This window comes from Podarcis erhardii, assembly GCF_964252035.2.
Source record: "Podarcis erhardii genome assembly, chromosome: 4".
Classification (NCBI taxonomy): domain Eukaryota; kingdom Metazoa; phylum Chordata; class Lepidosauria; order Squamata; family Lacertidae; genus Podarcis; species Podarcis erhardii.
Genome location: NC_138508.1, coordinates 47,653,180 through 47,674,322, shown reverse-complemented (window position 1 = coordinate 47,674,322; position 21,143 = coordinate 47,653,180). Strand labels below are relative to the sequence as shown.

The 21,143-nt window shown below is 37.2% G+C and overlaps 1 protein-coding gene across 21 annotated transcripts in view; it reads left to right on the top strand.

The window, feature by feature from the left end:
* Window positions 1-21,143, top strand: part of ROBO2 (roundabout guidance receptor 2) — an 830,881-nt gene that overhangs the window by 396,462 nt on the left and 413,276 nt on the right. For all 21 annotated transcript variants that reach the window (XM_081858429.1, XM_081858421.1, XM_081858427.1 and 18 more), the window contains exon 2: window positions 13,348-13,674. In XM_081858429.1, the coding sequence (XP_081714555.1) occupies window positions 13,348-13,674 (327 nt within the window). The remainder of the gene's footprint in view (window positions 1-13,347; window positions 13,675-21,143) is intronic.

Sequence of the window (21,143 nt, the reverse complement as noted above, 5' to 3'; positions counted from 1 at the left end):
CCCTTTCATTTGCCACTTCGTTCCTTGTGCCTAGGGAGTTCTTTCTGCTTGCCTCATCCACATGGTTTCACACAAGACCCTTCTACGCAGCCAGTACAGTATTTGGGGTGGGGAGATGACTGGATAACTGTATAAAACTTTTTTAGCAAAATGTATTCAGGCATAGTGGTTGAGTGATACACTGTTTGTACTTTAAAAACCTTTAAAATATGTGCGTTGTTTAACTTTGCTGGAGTGATGGTGGGTTTTTGTAACAAGTCTGAGTAAGATTCATGTGATTTGCTCAAAATATATAGATATCTGTTATGCATTGAGATGTTGCTGTTGGAGTCTGATAAGGAACATAGATTAAATAAGAGCATTCTTCTCCACTTTCTCAAAGTCACCTGCTACCTCTGTACAGAGTAGGGCTAGGCAATACTTGATTTTCAACATCACAATATATCACCAGCTAAATATCACAATACTTCAAGATATCAAAATATATATCTGTGGCAGCGGAGGGCCTTGCTGGGCCTCCCCACGGCAGCAGGGGTCTTGCGGTACCTCCCAATGGTGGTGGAGGGTGCACCATGCTTCCCCACAGCAGCAGAAGGGCTTGCCGTACCTCCCCTCGCCGGCAGCGGGTGTGCCACACTTCCCTGCAGCAGCGGAGGGCCTTGACCAGGCTCCCTGCAGCTAGGGCCTTAAAATGCAAAGTAGTAGATTTAATAAAAATATTAAATAAACTTCTGTATAATATATGTAATATATTTCCAACTAATTTAAGAGTAGTTTAACTGATTTACTAGTCAAGTTGCTATTGGGCATTTTAAACATGCCACAGAGTGCGTACAGAGTAGACCACAAAGATGGAATCACTGAAGAGACGCAGAGAGATATTTGTAAGGTTTAATTACAAAACTCCTTTAACATACATCTTACATAGTGTCTATAATCACCCACCCATCCACCAAGGGGCAGAGTAAGGTACATACGGCACATAATATACCATTCACAATTGCTGACACAGCTAATTACAGTGACTTATCAGCACCTGCTACCCTACTACACAGCTGTAGAAAACTAGGTCAGGATATGCACCCTGGCTTTTAAAGTGGTATACACCCTGTGAAACAATAATGAACCCTAACATTTAAATAAACTATTCAACAGTTGCATCTGCTTCCCCACTCAGAGGTCTAAGTGGAATCTATGCATGCACAAGCCATTCTTCTACTTTCCTGGGAGTAAGCCAGTAAGATACCAGTGAAGGTGGAAGAGTTTGCTGGTTTGTGTGACAACTTTTCATCATTTCTTATTGGTTAGGAGGGTGGAGGGAGAGAGCAACAAAGCATGAGACAGGTGCTTGCAAATTATCTGTAAAGTATCTGTTCAGCTGAGCAATCCCCTGGGACATTGTCAAGTCTCAAACAGTTATCACAATGTTATCTCAATACTGGTATTCAACTGTATGGTGATTTATCACACAGCCCTAGTACAGAATAGGGCTTTTTTTTTGCATGCCATTGCTAACTAATCAAATAATTGGTTATTAATGGTAGCCTAGAAAATTTATGTTGTTTGTCCTGATACCTATTTCAACTGATCCTCCTAGAGGAAGGGAGCTGATGTTCACTACAGTAGCAAGCAACTTTAGGGAACTGATGTACCAACAAACTATATTAAAGATAAAATGTAATACAGTTGCACCTCAGGTTACATACGCTTCAGGTTACAGACTCCGCTAACCCAGAAATAGTACCTCGGGTTAAGAACTTTGCTTCAGGATGAGAACAGAAATTGTGCTCCAGCGGCACAGTGGCAGCAGGAGGCCTCATTACCTAAAGTGGTGCGTCAGGTTAAGAACAGTTTCAGGTTAAGAACGGAGCTCCAGAACGAATTAAGTACTTAACCCGAGGTACCACTGTAATGTGTTGTGGACAAAGTTTCATGCAAGGAAATTTCAGCTATTACAAAGTTACCAACAATTCTGCTAATTTTGGTATTGCAAATAAGATATAAACAGTTTGAACTGGCAGCTATACTTAATTTTGTTGTAGCCATTTATAGGCACAAAGATTTAATAAAATCATATCCCTTACTGGCAGCTACTGTATCACCTGTAGAACATATTGGTAAGCATAGAGAATGGAAGCTGTGCTAAGCCCTAAAAAGCTAATAGGGATTAACTTTACCCAGAAGAGTTACTAATGAAGACATCGTAAAAAAAGGAAAAGAAAAATGGACTGCTGCATATGAAGTTTTTAAAGTTTTCTTTATTTTTCAGTGCATTAATGTTTTCGGTTGTCACTCTGAAATTACTGTCTGGCTGTTTCTTTAGCAGTGGCAGCATCCAAGAGGTGTATAGATCATGTAGATATGATGACAGGTGTGTGTACATATATGTTCTTGGATCTAGCTTACTGCAAAATAGAAAGAATTGTAAAATTGTAATGTTGTAGTTTACAATATTTCTGCAGATTAGTCTGAAGACCCAACAAAATTATGTTAAATTATTTTAACTATGAATATGCATGCAGAACAGTACTGTAGCTCTCATAGATTTTCAGATAGTATTGGGTCCAGGACTGAGGAGGGCAGCACTCACGCCTTGCCTCCTGGCAGTGGAGTTGCTGATGCTTACTTGGAGGGGTAAAGTTTGAGAAGTCAGTGCTTGTGGGCACATTAGTGGAGCCAGTCCAGTGCTCCCAATGCACCTGCAAAACGCCAACCTTCCCACTGTCTTCCTTCTGCCCTTCCCTCCTGGTAAGTGACACTATCCCTGCTGCTGGGAGGTCAGACGGCTCTGACTGCTCCTGGCAGCGTCAGATACTAAACTAATTTGCGGCCTGCGTCGTTCAGCCAGGATTGGTGGTCTTACAATGTCGATTAAAACACCAGAAATTCAAACATTACAACAGCATTTTAACCTGTTGTCTGAAACTAAGTAGGGATGGTGCCATCCTAATTCTAATGGGAAGGAGTTGGCCCCGTTGTGCTGAAGGCATGACTCCTCATTGTCAGGAATTATGCTTCTGGTCCTTGGGAGACCACTAATACTGCTCTCAGATAATTTCAGTGATTGACTTGGGACATATAGGGTGAATGAGTTTAATTCTATGACGTGTATAATTTGAGGGTAGCTTTGCACATTACGAGTTTAGAACAAAGAGAAAAAATAATGTTTCTTATAATTCTGTGAAGTATGAGAGAAGTGTTTTACACACAGTGACTACGTAGACTGGAGTACTGATGTACTATGCATTACCAACACAGAATCTGTGTAAAAAAATTGTAATGCGTGAAGTGACCCTTGGTGAAGGTGAGTATTTAAGGCATATATACTAGTGTGATAGGGAAAGAGGAAAATGGTACCCTTTATCTCTGGTCTGCACTATCGCATTTAATGAGTAAAAAAAGCATCTATTTTCCATTCCCCCTAAGCTATTGCCTTCTGTTCCTCATGCTTCATTTCAAAATCCATTTGGACAACTGTTAAGTATATTAAACCTATCCCCATCTCCATTTATCTAACAATTCCACCATTCTTTGCTAGATTCCTCCTGAGTGGTTTAACTACAAATACCTGGTGTGGTGATGTGGGTATTCATACCCCTGCTCAGCAATAAGGTTGACTACATTATATTTTCTGGTGGAAAATAATAGGTGGACATAAATAATCAAGAAGGGAAAGATTTAATGGGGCAAAATCTGAGCAGTTAGGCTAGGCTGTAATTTTTTTTTTAAAGGGGCATGAATAGGCTAGATATTGTTCCTCTCACAACTTGATGCAATGTACCACACAAATACACTGAATAATTAATGCAAATTGTGCATTATCACATGGACTGATAAGTAGCTGGTGGAAAGCTATAAATAGAGGGTAGTGATAGGCAGCAATATACACATTTGGAGAAAGATGTCAGTTGGTTTGATATAGGGATTTTGTTTGGGCTCTGTTTTATATAACATCTTCATTAATAATCTCCACAAGCGGGTAAACTGCATGCTAATTAAATTCACAGATGACACTAAGTAGAGAGGTGTTACAAACATAGGGTGACCAGATTTTCTAAGTGAAAAATCTAGACCACCTGTCATTGCAGGCACACAGAGCAAGTGGTGATTGAGGAAAGCCCACAAGCATTTGACAACTCTGAATGCGAAAGAAGGAAGAAAAAGCAGGCATTCAGTTGCTCTAAAAAAATGTTATTCTCCTTTCAGCACATTATCTTAGGGATTTATCATTACCACAAGGGCACTATGTGTTAAAAACTGTATTTATTGTGCGCTTGAAAACGATGAATCATAAATAAGTTTTCAAATGCATAGGAAAAGCAAGTGTTCTTTTTTATATATAAAAAGAAAGGGCTTGATGCAAGTGTACTATTCCAACTGTGCAAAAGAGAGATAAGGACATGTAAATGCTCACAGGAATCATGTGAAGTGCTGAGTAATCTGAAATATTCAGCATGGATTTTGTGATTGTATGGATTGGAGCACATTTGTGTGTCTCCCTTTGTGGAATGTTGTGCATGGCTCTTTTCCATGTGAGCAAAACTTAATGTACATTCAGTGGCATTGCAGTGAAAGTTTCAACAATATTACAGAAAGAACCAGAAAATGAAGTCATAGAGTTATAGTCAATGCTGCTGTTCTGCTTATGCAGCAGACTTCCACTTGCATAACTGAACTTCCCTTTCCTTTCACCTGCAGCTCTCTGGAGAAATTTTTTTGGGTGGGATACTTTGCGGGGAGACGCTAAGAAGGGAAAGCCACATTCCATGAGTTCAGTTCCATTTGCACAGTGTTGGGTGCAAGCCTTTGCTTTGGAAACATGTACAGTTCTGCTGTGTGTTAGAAAGTGTTCACCCCTTAAAGCTAAGAACTTGAAATATCGAACTTATGTTAGGGAACATACAACTGATAATACAGTAATACGTATAGAGAAATCGGATCAAGTTACAAGTGATTAGATAAGTTGTTTTTTTTAATTGAAAACTTATTTGTACAATATTGGAATAAGAGAAGATATGGAACATTTGTTAGGTTATTCAAGTACTGTTTTATCACAGCAGTGTGACAGAATAGAGGTATAATGTGTCCACTAGTTATATAATAATTGCCTAAATTGTAAAACATATTGAAAATCGGGTTGGCTTTTCCTGATTCTCCTCTCTATTTAAATGCAGAACTTTATATAATCAAACCTAAGTATAGTTTTCTCCAAAACCTTGCAGCTAACCCTCATTTGTTAGGTGTTTGTCCCCCGAATATATTTTGCAAATTGTTTTTACAATATTCATTTCTGTGTATTACTTGATTACCTGTTCTCTGTATAACTGATACAATTGTATTATAACATATTACAATTGATTTTCTACTGGAATAATTTCTTACTGCAGGTTGCGTATTACTAAATATTGAAAATGACTGTTATGTGATGAGCCATGAATGTGGATTCATGCTCTGTGTTTTAGACTTTCACCCAAAGTTTGAGGCATTATTACCATCTTTTTAGACTTTAATTGTAACATACAAACATCTAAAATTTTAAACTGTTTTATTTCTCACTGCCTTGAAAAGGGAGCAATTTGACAGATTACCCTGAACCTGTGGGTTAATCAGGACCAGGAGGACATAGCTGATTTTTAACTGTATTTTTATTGCTTCTTTTGTTTCTTCTATTTTAATTTATTCTATGGAATTCAAATTGTAACACAATAAAGCAAAATACAATGTGTGTGTGAGAGGGGGTGGGGAGAGGGAATGAGAGAGTAGCAATAAGAATACAGTTAAAAATCATATAGCTCTAGCAGAGCACATTACAGTTCCTACAACAGGCAGAAAAATCATTAAGTGGTCAGGCAATACACTCAGCAGTTTTCAAGCAGGGTTAAAAATATTTGGGAACTACTGGTGTAAAAGACCAATTTTTAGTGGAAATATTTACTGACACTGATCAATATTGATCAGAAACTAGTTTAGTTATACAAACAATATAAAGTTGGGCATATGTCCTCCAATGTTTTTATATGAAAGGATTGCTGCGCCCTTTCATATTTCAAATGAGCTGCTATCATGTTAACTTTCAGTTATTGTTCTGAAGAAATATTATGCAGATAGCCAATTAGTGATGGACAAAATGGCCTTCATGCATCGCCATGTTTGTAACAAGAAGGGCAACAGTGGAAGTCACGTTCCTATTGAGAACGTTCTGTAGGCCACTGCTAGGCCATGATTAGCCTGACTGTGGAAGACAATTGTAGAGGCATCTGCTCAGTTAATTTTGAGAGAAAATTTACCAGATGGAGGCTGAAGATTTAAGTGATTAGAAGGTAGTAGATTGGAATACAAATTGGATTAAAAGAAATTAGATTGATATAAATCGAATTGAGTCACAACAGTTTGTGTTCTTCGTACCAAGGGGCAGTGGATTATGGGAGAAGCAGATGCTCCAATGAGATAGGAATTAATGTGGCTTTGACAGTCCATCTGGGAAGGCCTCACTATCGAGTACATCCCTAATCTCTCTCTCCATTTATCAATGCCATAATGTTAATTAGTACTTCATTCATTAAGTTACTTACAGAGGGGGGGAAAATCTCACCCCTAGTTTCTCTCTGCTTGAGTATTTGTAATTGTGCCAGGAAACAGGAACCTCTCTCTAGCTGAACTAGCTACTGTTGACTCTTATGTTAGACCCATGTAGTTTTCTTCAAGCATGTGACTGCTTTTGGCACAGAGGAAATTTACTAGGCTTTGTTTTGCAATAAATTTCTCTTCATAAATCCAGCTGCATAGTTATTTGAAGTCCTGTCTTGATCCCTAAAGCACATCAATCCCGAGCTACTACTAACAACCACCCCCTTTTCCACCATTTTAATAAGGTTCTGTATATACTCTACTGTATATAGTTGAATAATATGTTGTTTTATGGCCAAGATGTAGCAATCACATTAATGATGAGAGGCAGGTTCTTCCCTGAGGGGTGGAAGGGGGAGCAAGAAAGATTTGTGCATGTGCATGAACACACTGTTGGAGAGTTATATTTACTGCACCTGAAATTCATGACTGATGTTTGCACTGGTCTGCCCTAATTCTGTAGACTAGGACTAACATAAGCGTAGCTGACTTTCTGATGCATTATTTCATCTAAGCAGTATGCTGCAGGACAAATACTTGCTTTTAGAGAGCCTTAGAATCAGCCAGTTGGATAACTGTGAACACTTGAAAGTAAAAACATGCCCTGAAAAAGAAGCCACTAATTTTGCCTTGAAAGTCAACTAGTTTTCTGCTTGAAATTTTCTACAAGCTAAAACAGTGTGCTGAAAAGAGCAGCACTTTTTAGAGGCTTGAGTGGTTAGAAAATGTTCTCTCTCTCTCTCTCTCTCTCACACACACACACACACAGTGCATTTTACAATCAAAGTGTTCCTGAGTAAGATAGACATGGCGAACAGTTGTATGAGAGTGGTTGAGTTTCAATAAGCAGCTGAATGGTGCATTCTTCTCAAAAGTTTTCAAGATGCATCTCTCCTTCTCTTGCGGCACCACAGATTAAAAAAAAAGCCAGAGTCTGGCTTGTCATGTTTTCCAAACTCAGGCTTAATGTTTGTTTTCCACAAGCAAACCACACATGGTAGTCAAGGTTTTCCACTCATTGTTTGTGTGGGGGCAACAAAATGTGAGCCTAGGTTTGGACAACATAATAAGCTAGGCTTGCGTGAACTATGGTTTAATGCAACTTGTAAACTTGGCCAATGTGTGAGCAATGTGAATAAAGAGTCATTCATTTTCCCATTAATAAATATTGAATTAAGCTCATATCACAATGAAATTACATATGGAATGTGGACAATGCAGAATGAACTATTCTCTTATCTTTTACTACATTCCTTCATTGATAAATCATAAGCAGGCTCTTGAGAAGGAGAATAAAAGTGTTGAGACACTATAATGACCTCTGTCATTATATAGTATGGCTTTACTTTAATTCTGAAATTTTACCTTTTGAAAGTTCAAATTATTATCTTTTATTTGGTTAAGATAATGCCAGTGTGTTAAAATAAGAATATTGGTCAAAAGTGCTCCCATATTTTTTAAGACCCTCAGGACTATCGTAATCTTGTTTGAGACAATGATCTGCCATCACAATTGATCCCCTTAGCTTCAGTTACATGCAACATATGTGAATTGTGAAATGTTTAAATATTGTTATTTTATTTGGGGGCAGAAACAGACAGCATGCATTATGCTTACTGAAAATATGCAGTCAATTAATGTTTATGACCTGAAATGGTACCATCTGTTTCCTCAGCCTATCCCTTTCGCTTTACTACTACTTTTAGATCTTATTCACAGATTTATTGCCATGGTGGTAAACAACATGAAGACTGCTTTCCTATTCTGTCACCTTTCATTCCTGTGTCCTTGTGCAGTGCTGCTCATGGTGGAACAAAATGGATTAAATAAATCACACCATGGGTAAAAGCTTTTAAAGGAAGCTTTGTCATAGCTGTACACTGAAGCATTATACAATTTCTGCTTTGTGATGGCATTGTGGTGTACGTTAATGGAAGCAGAAAAGATATTAAGTCAATTAAAAAAATTAAGACAAAAACATTGACCTAGAAGATGTATGAAATGGTGCCACCTTTTGAACAGAACAAACAAGATACCAGGCTTAGAAAAAAGAAATGTTATACATAGCATGCTGTATAAGTAAGATTATTGCCATTCTTCAAAGAAATCTGATGTGCTTAGTGAAATAGAAATTGTAACCTGGAACATTCATCAAAAACTCCAGTGAGACACTATACTAGTGCTTTCAAATTGAAGTTATTACATGTGACATTCCTGGTATCTGCCAACCTTGACTGTAACTCAATGAAGCAGGAGAGCTGAGGAAAAATCAGTAAGTACTGTCTAAACAAGTGCCAAGAGTTGGCATAGTGAATCAGTGTGTGTGTTCTGTCATCAGGCCCAAGGGCATTCCATTTAATCCTGATGGCAGAAATGAGTGTTAAGAGTTGAGCATTACAGGCCAAAGGAATAAATAACTGGGTTTATATTGAATAGGCAGTGGTGCGAGGGCGTCATCAGCAGAAAGAATCACCTTGACTGTGAAAAGAGAAGAAGAAAGATAGTGGTTCCAGACTGAATAAATAAATGCAGCACTTGTTAGCCCAGGTCCTGGCTGCTGAGGAAGCTGGCAATATTGGCTTGTCATCATAGCAACATCAGAAATGATTAAAGGTGATCTCATTCAGCATTCTGATTCCCACAGTGACCACATAGAGTTTTCTGGGAAGCACAGAATCAGCACATGAAGGCAGTTTTACTGTAGCAAATCACAGAGGAAGCTTGTATAGAACACCTGGAATACATCTGTCATGCAGTTTTCCCTATAAGTCTGCTTTCCACATTACATTTTTAAAACATGAGAGTTTTCTCTGAATCACATTTAGAACCATATCTAGAAATCTCTTGGTCAAGCTAATGATATTTTTAAATAGTGGCATTAGATGAGCATTCTGCCAGATACTGAATGGGATCTGTAATCTGAGCTAATTAGGCATGTCAGAGTTGTTGTAAGACATTTTCAGTGTAAAATACGATTCACAGTAAAGTTGTAGTGTCTCCATATTAGAGATGCACTCATTGTTGAACACTGTCAAATACTCAAAAGTTACTTTATATCTTCCTGAACTATATGCTGTCTTCTACCTAGCACACTATTGTCTTTACTAATATGTAACACTTGGTTCTTTTGACTAGAAAATGCATTACTGTGATAGTGACTTTCAGTGTTGGGAAAAATATTCAGCTCATAACTCCAATACTTTGCTGATAGCAACTTAGCACCCCTGCTTCTACAGTTTTCCAAAGTAGATTTGGCTGTGTAGATTCCTGTTCCATAAGTGTATTGTTTCCTTGGTAGTCGGAGTTTCATTGATTGGTTCCCTGTCATAAGGTATATTTTCCAGAAGTATAACCATTATTTAATGTCTTTCATCTGGACATGTGAAGTGTGACATTTGAAAAGTATAGACTTCCAGTTGACTTTGGATAATACACATGTTTTATCCATGAAAATTTCACATGTGGAATTCACCACTTGATTCTGTAGTCAATGCATGATGAATGTGCCATTCTGAACAGAACCATTCAGGTAACTTTTCTATCTGCTTGTGTGATTTACCAGTTAACTTAAAAATCAGTTATTTACATTTATTTAAAGTTGAACTGCTGTTAGTGGTGCCATTAGGGCAAGAGACTTCAGGACCCAACAGCCCTAGGAGATGCTTTACGCTAGCAAGAATTACAGGACAATAGTAGTTGTGCCTGTCACTATCTTAATTTCCTCAGAATGGTTTCCAGAAGCTGGCACTCTGGAAAACAAAGTTAGCAGCAGATGAGTATGGCTGGAGCCAGTTGGGTTGGTACTTGGTTCCACAGTACCAGCTGTTGTAACATAACTGATGTTAGAATAAGAATAAAGGAACCTATTATTATTATTATTATTATTATTATTATTATTATTATTATTATTATTATTATACCTGTTCCTATCAGTGCCACCTATTAAGTGTGCCGGAAAGCAGATTGACAGGGTGACTATGGTAGTTATCCCACCAATTCCCTGTCTTACCACATAGCTGCTGAGCCAAGTAGCTGTCCAATGCCTGAACTGAACAGCTCACCTGCCACTAATGACTATAGGCCATCACTATCTACATCACTATTAAGTAGTCTACTAAGAAGTTAGTCACACTGAGTTCAATAGGATTTACTGCCAGGTAAGTGGGTATAGGTTTACAGCTTAACTATATCCTGCTACATTAGTAAAACAGGGCAACAAACATACACAACAAAACCAAAACACTCCAGTTCAGCGTGCATCATCAGTGTGAAAGATGCATATTTGAAAGATATGTTGATGTTGATTTCAAGTGAAAACTGTCTACTTTGGTTGTATGTGGTTTTTATTGTTGGAAGCAAAACATAGTAGTTTCACCCTCAAGGCAAGCCATCTGCTACCTTTGGATACAAAATGGAACAAAAAGGCATATTCAAGTTTATTTTTTTCTCAGATTTGGAGGAAGGAAAGAGTTGGCATGGCAGAAGGCTCTTATCAGTAAAAGTGTTTACATGAAGATAGGGATGGAGAGATTCACAATTTTAATTTGTAACAACATTCAGTTGATGAATTTCTGCATTAATGAATTGAAGTTTGAATAAAGTGTGTATGTTAGTAGGGCCTCTCTTGCACATGCAAATTTGCTGCTCCCCATACCTTAGAGCCTGCTATGTTTGTGGGACAATGGGGGCCCACTGGCTCTGGTGATGCGTCTTGCTGCTCTGGTTCCCCTCGCCATGCTCCATCACCCTGTGAGAACTTCCTTCCCCATCCCCTGCTTGCCCTGGTATGCCCTAGTCCCAGCTCACTAAGATCCCCTTCCTTCTCGCCATTGTCCTGCCAGTTCATTACATCAGTGTAGGTTGGTTTTTCAGAACTCAACCTATGAGAAGAAAAGATAGATTTGTATTGAGCAGACTGGCAGCATTTTCCAACTGTAACAACTACTCTAAACATGCAATATCAGTTCTCATATAGCTCTAAGATTTTTTATGATGCTGTATGGGTTGCACAAATATTTGTAACCAGCCCAGGGAACTTTGGTGACTGGGTTGTCTAGAACTAGTATAAATAAATAAGTACTATTTCTCCCAAAACTGTTACAGCCACTCAGAAAACATTAATTTTAGCCTTGATGCGACAAGTGGGCATGCCTTAAGTCAATTTCTAGATGTTTGAGCCAATCTGCCCTTGTGATTAAGTATCATTGAATCTAATTATATTTTAGAAAAATATGTGAAGTTATGGTCATATTAACTTGCTTTTTGTTATTTCTGTTAAGATGTAATAGATCTCTGGTTTCCAGAAGATGTTACCAATAAGGAAGTTTAATAAACCAAAGTTTTATCAAATAAATTGGAAATGCACAAAGGTTTTTAAAAGCAGTTTATTAGAATGAATAAAATGGTTACCTTTTCTCTCTGATACAGGTTAAGTATTTGAATTGGCAAGATGCACAGCCACTTGCAATGCCTTTTCAGTATACATTCAACAAAAAATAATGTGTTTGAGTTTTCATAAATGAAATAGGCAATGAAAACAGTTTACATTTCAGGCTGCAAGAGTAAGTTATAAATAAGTGTTAAAACATAACAATTTATTTTTGCCTTTCATGTGAAATCTTACTGCTTTTGTGTATAGGTGCAGATTCTTGCTTGTATAGCAAATGAGTGTGGTGGGTGTTTTTTTTTAGCACCCTGCAAAAGTGTGATAACAGTGCTGCAATTTTCATTCCTTTCAAAATAAGAGTCTTGATAGAGAGTTGGTTAGCAACAGCTAGGGTGTGCATATCAAGTTAATGCACCTTACAATAAGCTTGATGATTAGGCTAGCCCATAGTCCGCGAGGATATATAAACAATACATATTTCAAATATCAATAAAAATGTGATTCTTAGTTGAAATCACTTAAAATATTACTAGCATTATTCAGAAAACTGAGTCCAATACTAGAAACCAAATATTTCTTAGAAGTGGGCATGCCCCTCAGATAGTAGTATCTGAGACCACCACTTATTCCTAGTCTCTGATATTTGGGAGAGACTGCTATGAAGTTGCTGTCTAGTTTCTATCATGTATTAATTACAGGGATATGTGACGGAATAGACTATAAAGAGGGTTGCTGGGGAAAGTGGGTTTCACCTAGTGATTGCTTGCTTTGTATGTAGTTTTCCCTATTCCCAAATATATACACAAATTTGTTGTTTTGAGTTCAGTGCCATCTGCACTCCTTTATACCTGTGAGCAACTTTCTGACCTTGAGGTATTTGTGTATGATTGTATCAATGTGGCAAATAAGTGCAGTCCTGAACACAACTACAGTAATACCTCTGCAAATGTCCACCTTCTCTAGTGTCCATTCCGGCGAATGTCCACGGCAAACCCGGAGGTACTGGAATGGGGTACTTCCGGGTTTGCCGCATGTGCAGAAGTGCAAACCACTCTGCGCGCAGACATGGCACTTTGCCCTGCATCCTTTTCGGCTAGCGGCCGGGGCTCCAGAACAGATCCCGGCTGCAAAACGAGGTACGACTGTATTCAGGTGTTAGACATGTTGAATTCTGTGGTACTTACTCCCATGAAAGTGTTTGCAGGCCAGATTTTCAGCCTAAAATATTTTTGAAAGCATCTGTTTTATTTCTAGTGTAGAAATGCTTTAGAGAAACTAGTGAGTTTTAAAAAATAACTTGCTGATGATTTGCCTTTCTTGCACTTTGTCCCTAGGATCTCGTCTTCGCCAGGAGGACTTTCCACCTCGAATTGTAGAGCATCCGTCAGATGTAATCGTTTCTAAAGGAGAGCCAACGACTCTGAACTGCAAAGCTGAAGGAAGGCCAACTCCCACTATTGAGTGGTATAAAGATGGAGAGCGTGTGGAGACTGACAAAGATGATCCCCGCTCACACCGCATGCTGCTCCCTAGTGGATCTTTATTTTTCTTACGAATCGTACATGGACGCAGGAGTAAACCAGATGAAGGAAGTTATGTATGTGTTGCAAGGAACTATCTAGGAGAAGCTGTGAGTCGTAATGCTTCGCTGGAAGTAGCACGTAAGTAACCCCTACACTATCTTAATGTCATGAGATAATGTGTAGTTACTTTGATTCACAATAGAAATAAGGACATTTTCCATTAAGCATTCCTATATACTTTAATCTGTTAAATTTGAATTACCCATAAAGTATGTGGGAATGCTGAAAAGAAATGTTCCTATTTCTTAGTCTTTTATATGCACATGTATTCAGTGCAGCGGCCATACATAATGTGCAATTGGCACTAAGATACGTTGTGGTTCATGTAATCATGAATGGTGCTACCATGGAAGAAGCCTAATCTTTCCTTCAAGTATAATGCCCTTTTGAATTTGGTTTTGTTGCGCCTAATGTCAAAATATAGCTGTCATTTTATATATGCATCACTGCCTATTTATTTCTTTTTATCAAGATATCTTGTCAAGTTTTCCCATGTATTGTTGGAAATTTCAGAGCCTTCATATGCTCATACCATAGTCTGTACATTGTGTGTGTGGCATGTGACAATACATAAGGAGTAGCTTTTTAAAAAGTTGACACTGAAGGCATCTATGGTGTTTTTGATAACCACTGTTTGCACTGAGGGAGAACTTATTCATGAAAGCAAATTAAGGAAGATTTTTACTATTTGTATAGTATAGTAGAATTGACTTTAGGGTATCATAGATATATAATGTGGGTTGGGTTTTTTTTTATCTGTTTCCTCTATTGATTATGTGCATTATCCAGCCCAAGGTTAAGAACCTAATTGTAAAGGAAGAATTAAGCAGAGAGGATTTTCAATGTGTACCTTGGAATAGATTTTGACTTATGTGAGATGTTTATGTAACATAAAATTATCAGAATATCAGGCGATTGCTAGGATAAAAGTAGCATTTTTATTTAAACTGTGTGAAATTTGTTCTTGTTGGCATTGGTGATTTTTGTCTATTTGTGTGGTAGATTTGTATTAGTATTAGCATTTATAGTAGAAGCACCAAACAAGATGTACTTTGTACTTTGTTCTTTTGATTTTTGGTAATAATATTTTATTGAAAGAATTTCAGTTATAAAGAAATAAAGTGATACAGAAAAAAGAAAAATAAGGAAAGAAAAAAGGTGCAGAAAAAAATACAGTGTAATATACCCCCATACATTCTTACATAAATAAATATGATGATGTTATACCAATACATATGTAGATATTAATAACCTACTACATTCTGTATAAACTCATTCCAAATGTTGTCATATTTATCCAAGCAAAGTCTACATATATAAGCAGTCCGTTCATAAGTTGTGAGTGTTGTCATATTGTCAATTCATTGATTAAAGGGGATTGTATCTTTATTGCTTCATTTCATCAGTATCAGTCTCTTGGCCACCATTAGGGTCCATATAATCCTTTTTCATTGTCCCATTGTTAACTTCTATATAGTAGGTGCTTCACTGGACTTACACAGTCCAGCACTTCCTGCCAAAATTTAGTTTAGAACGTTGTATGAACATGTGTTTCAAAGAGGCACTGTCCTTGCCACATCTCCAGCATAGAGCTACCTTAGTTCTTTTTTATACAAACGTAAAGGAGTCCAATAAATCCTGATCATTATTTTTTGCTGTGTAAGTCTCAATTTAAGGTCCATTGATACCTTTCCCACTGTCTAGGTAATATTGAAAGTTACAATTCTTTATTCCAGCCATTTCTTAGTCTACATATGCAACTTAGTGATCATTAATAAATATCTATAAATAAGTAACCACTGGCTTTTAAGTTTCAAATGGGTTATTAAATTGTTCCAATATCTTAGGTGTCTCAAAAGCTGTGAGGGCTGCTGGCCCAAACTCACTTGCTAGAGGTTGTAACTGAAGATATTGCCATTGAGTTGCATCTGATAGAGGATATTAAAACATCATTAGTGTAAAATTCATCTTCCTCATCTATTAGTTGGTCCAAAGTCAACACACCTGCTTCTGTCCAATTTTCCTATGTCACTATATCCTCCCCCAAATTTTTAGAGTAGGATTTCCCCACAAAGTAAGTTTGGCATGTGAGAATGGATCAAATTTGTTTTTGATAGACAATATATTCCATATCCTTCTAACTGACTTAGTTGTTTCCAGAGTCAACTGGGATTTCAAATATTTTGATCCTACTATTGTCTAACCAACTAAAGGTGTGTATATTCTAGGGTTGCCCACATCAGAAAATTAAGACCAACAGTGGGTTTTCAATATTTAGTACTTGTCAATAAATAGGCAGAGTGATATAGTTCCAAATTCAGAATTCCAGAACCACCTTCTTTAATTTGTAACTTCATTCTTTGCAAGGATATTTTCGGTGTTGTTGATCCCCAAAAACATTTCCTAAACAGAGAGATTAACTTTTGGAAATATGATCTTTTTTATAAAAGATGGGAATCCTCTCAGAATATAAATAAATCTGGGAATTTTATTCATTTTGAGAGCATTCATCCTTCCCCAAAGGGTACCTTGTTGATATACATAAGAAGCACCGTAGATCACATTTTCTCACTGCTCAATGTTTACTAATTTATGAATTTAGATAATTGTAATAAATAGGTAGTGTAAAAGTTAAACATATCAGTATATTATCACTATCATCATCATCATCGCCATCACCATGTTATAATTTTTAACTAAATTTGGTTTTACTCCATAAATTCATGTATTAATAGACTAAGAATTATTTAGCTCTTTGATCTAGCTTTTCCTCATCATACCAGAAAAACTGCTTGTTTTTTGAAAACATAAAAGTATACTTGTGAATATACTTATTGAATATCACTGATCTCTTCTTCAGAGACTGCTGTGAGTCTCCAGTTACAATATGTGCAATCTCCCGAGTTAAATTCTTAACCACTGCAGCTGGTGGTAGGTCATGCATAAACTGCAAGTCAGTTTTAAAAAAGTCCTTGGGGAGGAAAAAAAACCTTGGATTCACTGTAGACAAATAAAAAAACCACACACCAAAGATCAGAGAACATGAAATCCAAGGCAAAAACTATAGAGAAGAGTTTTTGAAATGTGATCATGCACCTGATACTACATTATTTTACAGTTTTTATAGCCTTGAAGTTTCATAGTTTGCATTTACCAGTTAAACTCTTTGGGTCTTAAAGGTAAGATTCCTAGCTATATAAATTGAGAGGCTTCTTTGCCTTTCCTTTAAGATAAATGGTGGTATGTTTATGTTAAGATGTTCCATTAAGATTGATGGAATTGAGTTACAAACTTTCACAGATAACAGAGTGCTTCTATTTAAAACTTTGGTCTGGTTTCATGAAGGGCTTCAGAGTTTTCCCTCATCCTCTTCATTGCAATGCCATGCACCACCTGTGAATCTGCACCACAACAGTGTCAGGTGTGGCATAGGGAGCTGCATCAGCAGAACTCAGGATAAACCTTGTTTGAGTAGAAATGCCTTTTCACTCACACAAGATGTATTTGGCTCCAATACATTGATTTTAGAATAAATGAAAATTTGCATATTTACTACATATATAGATTCAGATAAAATTTAGTAGTGTACTAGATTAATTACCACCTTTGGAGGTAGAGTTATGGAGTTTGAAGTATTGTCTCTATCCTAGATACTTAAGAGACAATTGACTAAAAAATAATTTATTTAAGGACTCTTTATAAATAATGCAGGGTTCATGATTTGTGGTGCATGATTTTATTCTACTTTAACTGAGGCTGATTATAAATCAACTCACCTTCAGTTTTCGTACGATTCAGACATTTTCTCATTCACCTGATATGCCTCCTTTCAACTAAAGCATGGTGGGCTGCCCTGAGATACTGGCTCAAGATCTCAGTCTTTGGCCTAGGGAAGGGTTTACTCCCACACCTAAACAACGAGGAGTTCATCAGCTCATGGATGAAAACTATGGTCAGAAAAGCCACTTCAATTTGAATGCCACCTACTCTATTGTACCATCTGGGCTATGATACCGCCCTTGAATCTCCGAGGCAAAGGGTCTGAGACCATATCACATAGCGATCTCCAATCTCAATCTCATGTTATCTGTGGCCTGACAGCAGTAGGAATTCATTACGGGTACGATTTTCAGATACCTGCATATCTTAGAAATCTGTCTGTACCAACTTATTGGCATCTCTTTACCAAAGCCAGATCAAATGTATTTCCATCAGAAATTCTAAATGGCATACTGAGAGGCATCCCTTATCAAAATAGGCTCTGTGTATGCTCTCAGGACGTCGATTGTATGAGGCATTGCGAACAATATGAGCAAGCTAGGGATCTATTGATTAAACCCCTACTGGCAAATCGGCTGGGTAAATCTGAAGCCTACTATACTAAATATCTTCTGGATGACAAGTCTAATGATATCACAGTGGCCGTGGCAAAGTTTCTTTAGGCAGTCATATGTATCAAAGATCATCATATCGTCTCGTTCTCCCTCTTCCAGGGGGTTGTCTGTATGAATCTGCATTTTATTCTGAATCTATGTTACAGGTTTTTGGACCGCAATAAAGATTACATTCACTTGATATTTTTTGCTTGTTTTCAGCTTAATTTTGGATAAGCTTGTTCTGCAGTCCTATGTTTATATATTTAGATATAAGTTCAATTGATTTCAACAGAACTTGCTCTGATGTGCATATCATTGTAACCTTAATAAATAGTAAGTAGAATATGGAAAAAAATATCCTTAATTGACTGTTGGCGCTAAATAAATAATATGCTGCAAGGAATGTAAAGAAAGGGTTGCTGGGAATAGTTACTAATTGAAAGAGAATGAATAAAACTAAAACCAGGCATAAGTGACACATGTTTGAATTCCATGGCTGCTAATCTCTTATTGTTTTAAGTAACAACAGCCATGGGGCCCCTAATCTAGATTAGGTCCAGGACATAGCAGAGAGGGATTTTATCCCTTTCCCCCACCTGAAGCTACCTGTCCCAAAAGCTTTATGCCCTATTTTCTTTATATGTTCAATAACTTGTAAGTTGGGGCTCATATCTTGTAATAAAAGAAGGGTGAACTGCCCCAAGTTCTGCTCAGAATAACTCAGAAATAAGCAGATTTGTTTCTAGAACAAATCTGAAACGCATTAGTTTATCTCTCAAGCCAATCTGATGAAATGAAGAAACACCCTTCTGCACCCAAATCTCAGTCCCCAAAGTACTCCCAATGGTAAACCGCTTTTTCAGTCATAATGCACCGCACAGCATGTTAGGACCACAGAGAAGAAAGGGAAAGAAGAAAGCTGATACCCTACTGGCAGCACAAGAGGATTGGTCTGGTTCTTTGAGAGCTGCCAAGGAAGGGGAAAGTCAATCTAGGAACTTTATTCCAGTTTGGAGATTAAAACAAGCCAAATCATTCATTCATTCAATTTATTTGCAAGCCACTCAAGGCAGATTCCAACAAAGAAAACAGGAATACATTTCAAATAAACACTGCAAAACAATTTCATAATTACACAGCAAAGCAGTAGCAAATATAGTAACAAACCAATAAGCCACATTCTGATACTATAAATATAACAAGATGACTTAAACAACATGCAGCCAAAAATAACAAGGGAGCTTCACAGCTTCACCTTAATCAGAGAAATACTCTTTCCATGATGTTACTCATAGTCCCTCTTCTGCAGCAGTTTCTTATACAATTCCAACACCCTTCTCTTGATGAAACATAAGATTGATCCATATCTTGATTTGCAATTTGCAATTTGTTTAGAAGCAATCTGCATAAACCTTAATAAGGTTAGGACTTGTTTGAACCATTAACTGATATATAAGTACCTTTAATTTACTCAAATCCAGTTGAAACGATCATGAGACACAGCTTGAAGAAGTTGCAAAGGTAAGATTCATACCTGCACTTAGAGTAGAGAGAACGCCTAGCGCTGGCTGAGACTGACTCAGATCCAGAGCACTATCTCTAATCCAGGCAGAGTTGGTTGCAGTACTAGAGATAGCAGCTGTAGCCCCAGGTGTTAAATATGAGGCAGCCGCTTGATCTATCGACCACTGTAAGAGGGGGCTCTGGCCTAAATGAAAATTCATGAAAAATTGATGAAGTCCCCAGATTATTTTTTTCCCTTTTCTTTTTTCAGCACTGGGCCAGTGTAGTGAGGAGAGAGATTAAATGAGGTGTTGAATGCTTTAGTAGCAAGAAGGTTGTGGTTCAGAGGTCAAAAGTCATGCAAAAACTGATCATTTCCCTCCTACCCTTTCTTTTGGAACAAAACACAAGTCACTTATTTAGCAGGGCTTCCCTACTTTTTGCGTTTGCATACAGTATATTAAAAATTAGAAACAATTTATATAAATTCACTTTTTCCAGTAAAAAAATGAGGCTTGATGCTGATAAAATAATGAACAATAACCTTCTTTTTAATTTAGTCAAGATACTGAATAATATAGCTAAAGGCTGTATTTTGGCCACCATCTTTCAGGGTGCTTGCCTGATTTCATTTAAAGAGAGGAAATGGTCTTGCATTATTTATAGGTCACAGATTGCTGAAATAGCAAGCTCTGGACCACTCTCCACACATAATGATTCTGTTTGCTTTAAAATCTAGAGTAAATTGATGCTTTTATCTGTAAGAATAAGAGATTATGGCATTTACTGAATTTAGCAAGGGCATCGGTCTAAAACATGAACCAATTTTTTTCACACAATATGTCTAATCTTGTTTCATGTCTCTCTAGTTTGTACCAATATAAGGATTAGATGAAAAGACCCACCATATTATAGACTGACTAACCATCCTATAAGATTGCTGATAAAATTAAATTTGATCAAAGGTACCTAAAAATCCAAGTATTTAAAAAATAATAAAAATATACTGTAGTATAATTCATGTGGCAAAACCAAATCCAGTGTGTGTTTTTTCAGATTCGGAAGTATAGATACTAGCTGGCTAGATGCAACAATTTTACATCTCTAAAATACCTTTAAAAAAATCAAGATTTCTCAAAGTGCAAGTTAAAACAGGAATTGTGGAAAGGAAGGAGTGATCTCATAAGACTCAACTTTATGCAAACCACATTATCTTGAGTGGAGTTGAAGGAGCATGGGAAGTGAAGCTGAAAAGGGGTGAGATTGGAATATAGTAGATAACCTCCAGGGAGTCAGTTAAGTAAATTCAATGAAGTTTTGAGTTTGGGAAGCGTAGATCTAATAAGTTTGTTGGAGTGGAGAATTTGATATGGTTAGAAATATTGCTTTTGGATCTGTTATTATTATCCCTTTTTACATGACCACCATTTTTTTTTTTACCGAATGTGTAAGATTGCTTACGCAATACTCTGCAGTTACATTACTGCAACCCGTTGTAGGAGGGACATAGCTTTGTGGCAGTGCAAACACTTTCCATGCAGCAAAATCTTGATTCAGTTCCTAGCATCTCAGGTAATTTGCCCGCCCCCCCCCCCACTTAAAATATGTATAGACTATCCTTCAGCAGAGTTTCCAACACAGTATACAAAACCAATATAAATTATTACA